General features: G+C 54.2%; 2 protein-coding genes across 4 annotated transcripts; both read left to right on the forward strand.

Annotated features, from left to right (window-relative positions):
* Positions 1-34: 34 nt before the first annotated feature.
* Positions 35-2,427, forward strand: LOC135287062 (uncharacterized). 3 transcript variants are annotated; one of them, XM_064400377.1, is made up of 2 exons: positions 35-895; positions 934-2,427. In XM_064400377.1, exons 1-2 carry the CDS (start codon positions 35-37, stop codon positions 1,213-1,215), a joined length of 1,143 nt encoding a protein of 380 aa, XP_064256447.1. In that variant the 3' UTR covers positions 1,216-2,427. The 3 variants fall into 3 exon arrangements, with proteins under 3 accessions (XP_064256447.1, XP_064256449.1, XP_064256448.1); XM_064400379.1 differs by having other exon boundaries at positions 35-817; positions 896-2,427; XM_064400378.1 differs by having other exon boundaries at positions 35-817.
* A 575-nt stretch (positions 2,428-3,002) lies between these two features.
* On the forward strand, positions 3,003-8,249 carry STARD7 (StAR related lipid transfer domain containing 7). The gene is made up of 8 exons (XM_064400331.1): positions 3,003-3,391; positions 4,178-4,326; positions 5,011-5,060; positions 5,815-5,925; positions 6,276-6,358; positions 6,804-6,903; positions 7,230-7,314; positions 7,881-8,249. Exons 1-8 carry the CDS (start codon positions 3,102-3,104, stop codon positions 8,012-8,014), a joined length of 1,002 nt encoding a protein of 333 aa, XP_064256401.1. The 5' UTR covers positions 3,003-3,101; the 3' UTR covers positions 8,015-8,249.
* The last annotated feature ends 280 nt before the right edge of the window (positions 8,250-8,529 follow it).

Consider the following 8,529-nt stretch of genomic DNA (forward strand, 5'->3'; position numbering starts at 1 on the left):
CGCGGTGGCCACCGCGATCGCGGTCACCTTGATCATGGTCACCATGATGGTGATTGTCATGATGGTGGCCACCATGATCACGGTCACCTTGATCATGGTCAGCGTGGTGGTGGCCACCATGATGGCGGTCAATGGGGTGGTGGCCACCATGATCATGGTCGTCATGATGGTGGCCGCCATGATTGCAGTCACCTTGATCATGGTCAGCGTGGTGGTGGCCACTGTCATCGTGGTCACTTTGATCCCGGTCACCATGATCATGGTCGTCATGATGGTGGCCGCCATGATTGCGGTCATCTTGATCATGGTCATCATGATGGTGATTGTCATGATGGTGGCCACCATGATTGCAGTCACCTTGATCATGGTCAGCGTGGTGGTGGCCACCGTCATCATGGTCACTTTGATCCTGGTCACCATGATTGTGGTCATCATGATGGTGGCCACCATGATCCCGGTCACCTTGATCATGATCATCATGATGGTGGCCACCATGATGGCGGTCACCATGATCCCGGTCATCGTGATGGTGGCCACCATCGTTGCGGTCACCGTGATCCCGGTCATTGTCACGGTGGCCACCGTGACCGCGTTGGATGGAGTGGACGGAGAGGCCGGATTGTCGTGGGCTGGGGGATGTGCTGTGGGAGGGTTGGGTTGGGGTGATCTCGGGAGATCTTCCAGGGGAGGATTTGTCCACGTGGATCCCAGGAACTCTTTCAACGAAGGATTCATCCAGATGGATCCCAAGAGATCTTCCAGCAAAAGATTGGTCTGGATGGACACAGGAAGTTCTTCCAGGGGAGGATTTGTCCAGGTGGATCCCAGGAACTCTTACAATGAAGGATTTGTCCTCGTGGATCCCAAAAGTTCTTCCAGCCAAGGATTTGTCCAGGTGGATCCCAAGAACTCTTACAATGAAGGATTCTCCAGGTGGATCCCAAGAACTCTTCCAGCGAAGGGTGCTTTGGACAGGTCCTGGACGTTCTCCCAGGGGAGGATTTCTCCCGGTGGATCCCGGGAGCTCCTCGATCCCGGAGTTGGTTCCGGGGCTCCGGAGGGGTTTTGGACGCCGGGGAGGACGTTGGGATCTCCTGCTCCAGCTGGGTTTTCCTTGGAATGAGGGGAGTGGGATCCACCTGGACTGAGAACTTCGGGATCCCCAGTTCCCAAGGGATCGAGGAACTTCGGGATCCTCATTTCCCAAGGGAATGAGAACTTTGGGATCTGGAATTCCCAATGGATCCAGAACTTTGGGATCCCCGCAGATCAAAGACTTTGGGATCCCCAATTCCCTATGGACTGAGAACTTTGGGATCCTCATTTCCCAGTGGATCCAGAACTTTGGGATCTCCATGGATTGAGAACTTTGGGATCCCCAGTTCCCCCTGGAATGAGAACTCTGGGATCTCCAATTCCCTGTGGATCAAGAACTTCGGGATCCACCATTCTCCATGGACTCAGAACTTTGGGATCTGGAATTCCCAATGGACTGAGAACTTTGGGATCCCCAATTCCCTATGGATCCAGAACGTTGGGGTCTCCATGGATCAAGAACTTTGGGATCCTCAATTCCCAATGGAATGAGGACTTTGGGATCTCCATGGATTGAGAACTTTGGGATTCCCAATTCCCACCTGACCCAAACTCCGGGGTGCCCCCGGCCCCTCTCCGGCCCATCCCCCTTTCCCACGGGAATGTTTCTCCCCTATTTAAAATCCGGGAATTCCCATCCCCGCTCCCCTCCCCCCACGGACATTCTGCACTTTATTCCAGGCTCTGGGAATCCCGGGATCCCCCTGGGGTTTTGTTTTGGGATCGTCCCACAGAAGGTGGGAATTCTGGCCTCGCGGGACGTCGGGGTGAGCCCTGCTGGACAAACCCGGAGCTTTTATGCAAACCCCCCCGCTCCCATCCCACTTTTCCCCCACAAAATTCCCAATTTTTTCCCCGCTCTGATCTTTCCCAGAAATTTTTGGGAAAAAAAAAAAGAAATAGGAAAAAAAAAAATCCAGTCAGGATTGAAATTCCCAACAAAATTCCCATTCCTGGAACGCTTGGGCTTGGATTTTTTTAGGGAATCTCCTGAATTTTTAGGGAATTTTAACCCCGGGATCCGACTCCTCAGAGGTCCCGATGCTTTTATCCCCATTTTCCCGCTTTTATCCCCATTTTCCTGCTCTTTTTCCCCTTCTTTTCCCATTTTTTCTTCCCCCTGGCTATGCAAGAGCTCCCCCGGGAGGGAAATCCCAGAAAAATCCTGGAAAAATAAAAATTCCCGGGGAAAAAAATCCCGGGAAAGGCTCGGGAGGAGCCGAAGCGACACTAAAACCCCGGGGGGAATCCCGGGATTTGGGATCCGCCGGGAAAGCTTCGGGATTCCCTGGATATGCAAAGAGGGCGCGAATAAACCTGAGAAAAATGGGATTTTCCGGAGAGAATCCCCAAAAAAATCCCACAGGGATGGGAGGAGGGAGGGCGGCGCTGCCCTGGGATTTGGGATTTGGGATTTGGGAATAAGGAGGGGGAAAGAGACCCGGGCTGGGGGATGGGAATGGGAGGGGCTGGATCCCGAAAAATGGGGCTGGATCCTGGAAAATTGGGCTGGATCCCAAAAAACGAGGATGGAGCTCCAAAAATCCGCCCGGGATCCCCCGCGGGGGGCGTGGCCCCGCTCAAGCCCCGCCCTCAGCAGCCCCACCCATCCAAGCCCCGCCCCTTTCGCCCTCGCCCCGCCCTCTTCCGGTCTCGTGCGCGGGTGGGCGTGAATCCCTCCTCTGCAGCCAATCACCGCGCGGGCGCGGCGCTGCACGGACCAATGGGAAGGCCGGAATCGCCCAGAGCCCACAGCGCCCCATAACAACCCCAAAAACCCCCGAAAATCCCCAAAATCCCCCCGCCCCCATGGCTGCTGGGGGCGTGGCCACGCTCAAGCCCCGCCCCCGTTCGCCCTCACGCCCCTTTCCGGCATCACGCGCTTGTGGGCGTGGCTTCATCCCTTCCACCCAATCACCGCGCGGGGCGGCGCCGCGCCCTCCAATCGCGGCGCGGCGCGGGGCGATGACGCGCAGGAGCGCGACGCGCGGCGCGGCGGGGCCGGCATGTGGCGGCCGCTGGCCGCGCTCGCCGCCGCCGGGGCCTCCCCGCGCCCCGCGCCGCTGCCGCCGCTGCTGCTGCCGCTGCTCGCCCGCCACGGCGGCTGCGGCACCGCGCGGCGGGCCCGGCAGCGCGGCGGGCCCGGGGACGCGGCCCGGGGCACCGGGAGGGGAAGCGGGGGCGGCTCCGGGCGCGGCCGCTGGGGCGGAGCGCGGGGCCGGAGCCTGATGGCCGCGCTCGGCACCGCGGCCTTCGTGTGGGACGGGCAGCGCATCGAGGAGGAGGAGCTGAGGCGGTGAGGGGACACCGGGAACAGCGGCGGGGATAACACCGGGAATAGCGGGAATAAAACCGGGAATAACACCGGGAATAACGGCGGGAACAACGGGAATAATACCGGGAATAGCGGGAATAACACCGGGAATAACACCGGGAAGAACACCGGGAATAGCGGAGGGAATTGCGGAGGGAACACCGGGAATAGCGGCGGGAATAGCGGGCACGGAGTGTGTGCAACTGGGAACATTGGGAATGGGAGACTGGGAGCACTGGGAATACCAAGAACACCGGGAGTGGGATAGTGGGGATATTGGGAAATTGGATACTGGGAATACTGGGAGTACTGGGAATGGGGTACTGGGAATACTGGGAATATTTGGAGCACTGGGAATGGGACATGGGGAATACTGGGAATACCGGGAATGGAATACTAGGGATACTGGGAATATTGGGAATGGAGTACTGGGAATGGGACACTCGGAGCACTGGGAATGCCGGGGAAACTGGGAACGGGACACTGGGAACGGGATACTGGGAATACTGGGAATGGGATACTGGGAATACTGGGAATGGGGTACTGGGGACACTGGGAATACCAAAAATACCGGAAGTGGGATAGTGGGGATATTGGGAAATGGGATACTGGGAATACTGGGAATACTGGGAATGCTGGGGATACTGGGAACGGGACACTGGGAATACTGGGAATGGGATACTGGGGACACCGGGAGCACTGGTGCTGGGGCCCGGGGAGGGCTGGGTCCCCCCGATCCCACAGCCCCGGTGTCCCGTTGCCGCCCAGGTCGGCGCAGGAGCTGCAGGAGCTGCAGGAGCTGCAGGCGCCGCAGGCCGCGGGGCAGCGCGAGCGCGGCTGGGAGCCGCTGGTGGAGCGCGAGCACTTCCGCCTCTGGCGCCGCCCCATCCCGGGCTCCGCGCTCTTCCAGTACCGAGGTGGGGTCCAAACCCTACACCCCAAACCCCACAGCCCAAATTCCTAATTCCTGAGTTCCCAAAAATCCTGAAATCCCAAATTCCCAAAATCCCAAATTCCTGAATCCCCAAAAATCATGAAATCCCAAAATCCCCAACTCCCCAATTCCCAAAAATCCTGACATCCCAAATTCCTCAATTCCCAAAAATCCTGAAATCTCAAATCCCCAACTCCTGAATTCCCAAAATCCTGAATTCCCAAAAATCCTGAAATCCCCAAAGCCCAAAAATCCTGACATCCCAAATTCCCCAATTCCCAAAAACCCCGAAATCCCAAATCCCCAATTTCTGAATTCCCAAAAATCCTGAAATCCCAAATTCCCCAATTCCTGAATTCCCAATAATCCCCAATTCCTGAATTTCCAGAATCCCGAATCCCCAAAATACCTGAATTCCCCAATCCCCAACTTCCCCAAAATCCCTGAAATTCCCAAATTCCTCAAATTCCCAAAATCCCTCTCCACCCTCTTCCAGTACCAAGGTGAGGGATTCTCAAAATTCCAGAATTTTCCAAATCCCCAAATTTTTGGATTCCCAGGATTTTGGGATTCCCAGGATTTGTTGGGTTTTGGGATTCTCGGGATCCCTCAATTCCCAGGATTTTTGGGATTTTGGGATTTTTGATTTTTGGGATTTTTCCTGCAGTTTTCGGCTCCTACACCGACATCACTCCCAGGCAATTCTTCAACGTTCAGGTGAGCAAAATTCCCAAAAATTCCTGGAAGTTCCTTGGAAATTCCTGGAAATCCCCCAAAATTCCTTGGGAATTCTTGGAATTCTGGCTGGGTTTTGACTCCAGGGCTGGGAATCCTTGGGAATTCTGGGTGGATCCCAGAAAAACCTGGAAAATTCCCATTTTTGATCCCATCCCGGAAAATTCCCAATCCCGTTTTTCCCGAACATTCCTGGAAATTCTGGATCTGCCCGGAGGGTTTTCTGGGATCCGGTGGGGGATTTTTCCCTGGAATTCCGGGGTTTTCCTGGCGTTCCTCATCCCAGTTTTTCCCCATCCCGATTTTCCCAATCCCAGTTTGTCACGATCCCGGTTTTCCCTGGAATTCTGTGTTTTCCTCACCCCAATTTGCTCTGGAATTCTGGGGCTTTTCCCAGTGCTCCCGATCCTGTCTTTTCCTGGCATTCCCATTTTTCTCTGGAATTCCAGGACCTTTCCCCAATCCTATTTTTCCCAGGCATTTTGGGTTTTTTCCCCCGTCCCGTTTTCCCCTGGAATTCTGGCATTTTCCCTGGAATTCCGGGGTTTATATCCCGATCTTTTTTTCCCCATCACTCTGGGATTTATTCCGGGTTTTTCCCCAGTCCCGTTTTCCTGGGATTTTCCCTGGAATTCCAGGATTTATTCCCGGGGTCGGTGCCCGTTATCCCGGGTTTATTTCTGGGTTTTTCCCTGTTTTTCCGGGGTTCGTTATCCCGGGATTTTGGCTTTCCCAGCTGGACACCGAGTACCGCAAGCAGTGGGACTCGCTGGTGCTGAAGCTCGACGTGGTGGAGCGCGACCCGGCCACGGGCTCCGAGGTGATCCACTGGGTCACGCAGTTCCCGGTGAGAAACTGGGATTTGGGATTGGGATTTGGGATCCAGGATTGGGATTTGGGATCCGAGGGGATCCACTGGGTCACGCAGTTCCTAGTGAGAGACAGGGATTTGGGATCTATTTTGGGGTCTGGGATCAAAGTTTGGGATTGGGATTTGGGATCTGGGGTCAGGGTCAGGATCTGGGATTGGGGCTGATCCTGTTCCCTGAGATCTGGGATCGGGATCAGGGATGGGGATTGGGATCAGGATCAGGTTTGGGATCAGGGATTGGGACGGGGTTTGGGATCTGGGATCAGGGATCTGGGATGGGGTTTGGGCCGGGGTTTGGGGTGCTGACCCCGCTGCTCCCGTTGCAGTACCCGATGTATTCCCGGGATTACGTTTACGTCCGGCGCTACAGCGTCGACAGCGACCGCAACCTCATGGTGCTCGTCTCCCGGTGCGGCGTCCGGAAAAACCACGGGATTCCCAAAAAACCCATGGGATTCCCAAAAAAACCCTGGGATTCCCAAAAAACCCCTGGAATTCCCAAAAAAACCCCATGGAATTCCCAAAAAAACCCATGGAATTCTCAAAAAAATTCCTTGTAGACTTCCCAATACATCCCCCATTGAAATCCCAAAAAACTCCTCATGGAATTCCTTCAAATTCCTCCTGGAATTTCCCAAAAAAACCCCTCTTGGAATTCCCAAAAAACCCTCAGAATTCCTGGAAAATCCCATGGAATTCCAGGGGAAAAAAAAAACCCCAATGGAATTCCCAAAAAATCCCTCCTGGAATTCTGGGAATCCCCACGCCAAAAATCCCAACAATTCCCATCATTTTTGGGGGGAATTTTTTGGGATGGTCCCGAGTTCCCAAAGAATTCCCAAATAACCCCGCAGGGCCGTGGAGCACCCCGGGATTCCCGAGGACCCCGAGCACGTCCGGGTGCGGAGCTACGAGTCCCACATGGTGATCCGGCCCCACCGCGGCTTCGACGAGGTGGGAATGCCCAGAAATCCTGGAAAATCCGGGAAAAATGGGGGAAATCCAGGAAAAATCCTGGGCAATTCCAGAAAAAGGGAAAAATCCCAGAAATTCTTGAAGAATCCTGGGATTTTGGTGGGGTTGGGGTCAGTTCTGGGGTGGGAGTGAGAAAAGGGGGAGGAAAGTGCTGCAAATTGGGGAAAAAAAGGGGAAAACCCCCCAAAAATTGGGAAAAAAACCCCCCAAAAAAAAGGGAGTTTGGGGGGAATTTGGGGAATGAGGTTTCTGGGCCAGTTCCTGCTGGGAATTGTGGGGATTTTGGGTGTTTTTGGCGTTCCCAGAACGGCTTCGATTACCTGCTGACGTACAGCGACAACCCCCAGACCGTGTTCCCCCGCTACTGCCTCAGCTGGATGGTGTCCAGCGGTGAGAATTCCCAAAAACCCCAAATTCCTAAAGATCCCAGGGAAATCCGGGCAGAAGGAAAGGAAAAACAGGGAGGAAGAGAAGGAAAAACTGGGGAAAACTGGGCAGAGGAAAGGGGGAGAAAATTGGGAGGGAAAAGGGAAGAGTTGGGGAAGGAAGGAGGGAAATTGGGAAAGATGGAAAAATTGGGAAAACGTTGGAAAAATGGTGGGAAATGGGGTAAAATGGGGAAAATCAGGAAAAAAAATGGGAAAATGGGGTTGGAAAAGGGAAAAATTAAAAAAAAAAAATTAAAGGGGAAAAAATCAGGGAAAAAACTGGGGGGAAATGCAAAAAATTGGGAAAGGGGGTTGGGAATTGTTTTCCACCCTTTGGGGTCGCCAGGAATGCCGGAGTTCCTGGAGAAGCTGCCCTCAGGAAAAGTGGGGAGGGAAAAGGGAAAAATTGGGGGGAAAAAGGGAAAAACTGGGGAAAAAATTGGGGAAAAAATGGGGAAAAAAAGGTAAAAAATTGGGGAAAAGGGGGGAAAATTTGGGAAAGGGCTTGGCAGCGTCTGGGGTCGCCAGGAATGCCGGAGTTCCTGGAGAAGCTGCACTCGGCGGCGCTGAAGGCCAAGAAGATGGAGCTGGAGCTGCGCGACTGCCTGAGCCCGGCCAAGGGCCCCGAGCCCCGCGGGGCCACGCGCCTGGAGTACGCCTGAGGGACGGCGGGAAACGGAGGGAAAATGGCTGGAAAATGGCTGGAAAACAGCGGGAAAATGGCGGGAAAACAAGGAGAAAATGGCAGGAAAACAACAGGAAAATGGCGGGAAAATGGTGGGAAACCAACAAGAAAATGGCGGGAAGTCAACAAGAAAATGGCAGGAAAACAACAGGAAAATGGCGGGAAACCAACAAGAAAATGGCGGGAAACCAACAGGAAAATGGCGGGAAAAGTTTTGGAAAATGGCAGGAAAAGTGCCAGGAGAACTGTGGGAATGGATGGGAAATACCAGCAATAAACTGGGAAAAAAAAACTCTGGGGGTTGTCCCAGAAGCACTGGAAATAAACTGGGGAAAAATCCCGGGAATTGTTCTGAGAATGTCGGGAATAAACTTGGGAATTGTCCTAAAACCACCAGGAGTTGGTGCAGAAATGCTGGGAACAAACTGGGAATTGGCCCCAAAGAAAGGAATAAATTGGGAAAAAAACCAGGAATGAGCTGTGCCCGAGCAC

This window comes from Passer domesticus, chromosome 28 (genome assembly GCF_036417665.1).
Source record: "Passer domesticus isolate bPasDom1 chromosome 28, bPasDom1.hap1, whole genome shotgun sequence".
Classification (NCBI taxonomy): Eukaryota; Metazoa; Chordata; class Aves; order Passeriformes; family Passeridae; genus Passer; species Passer domesticus.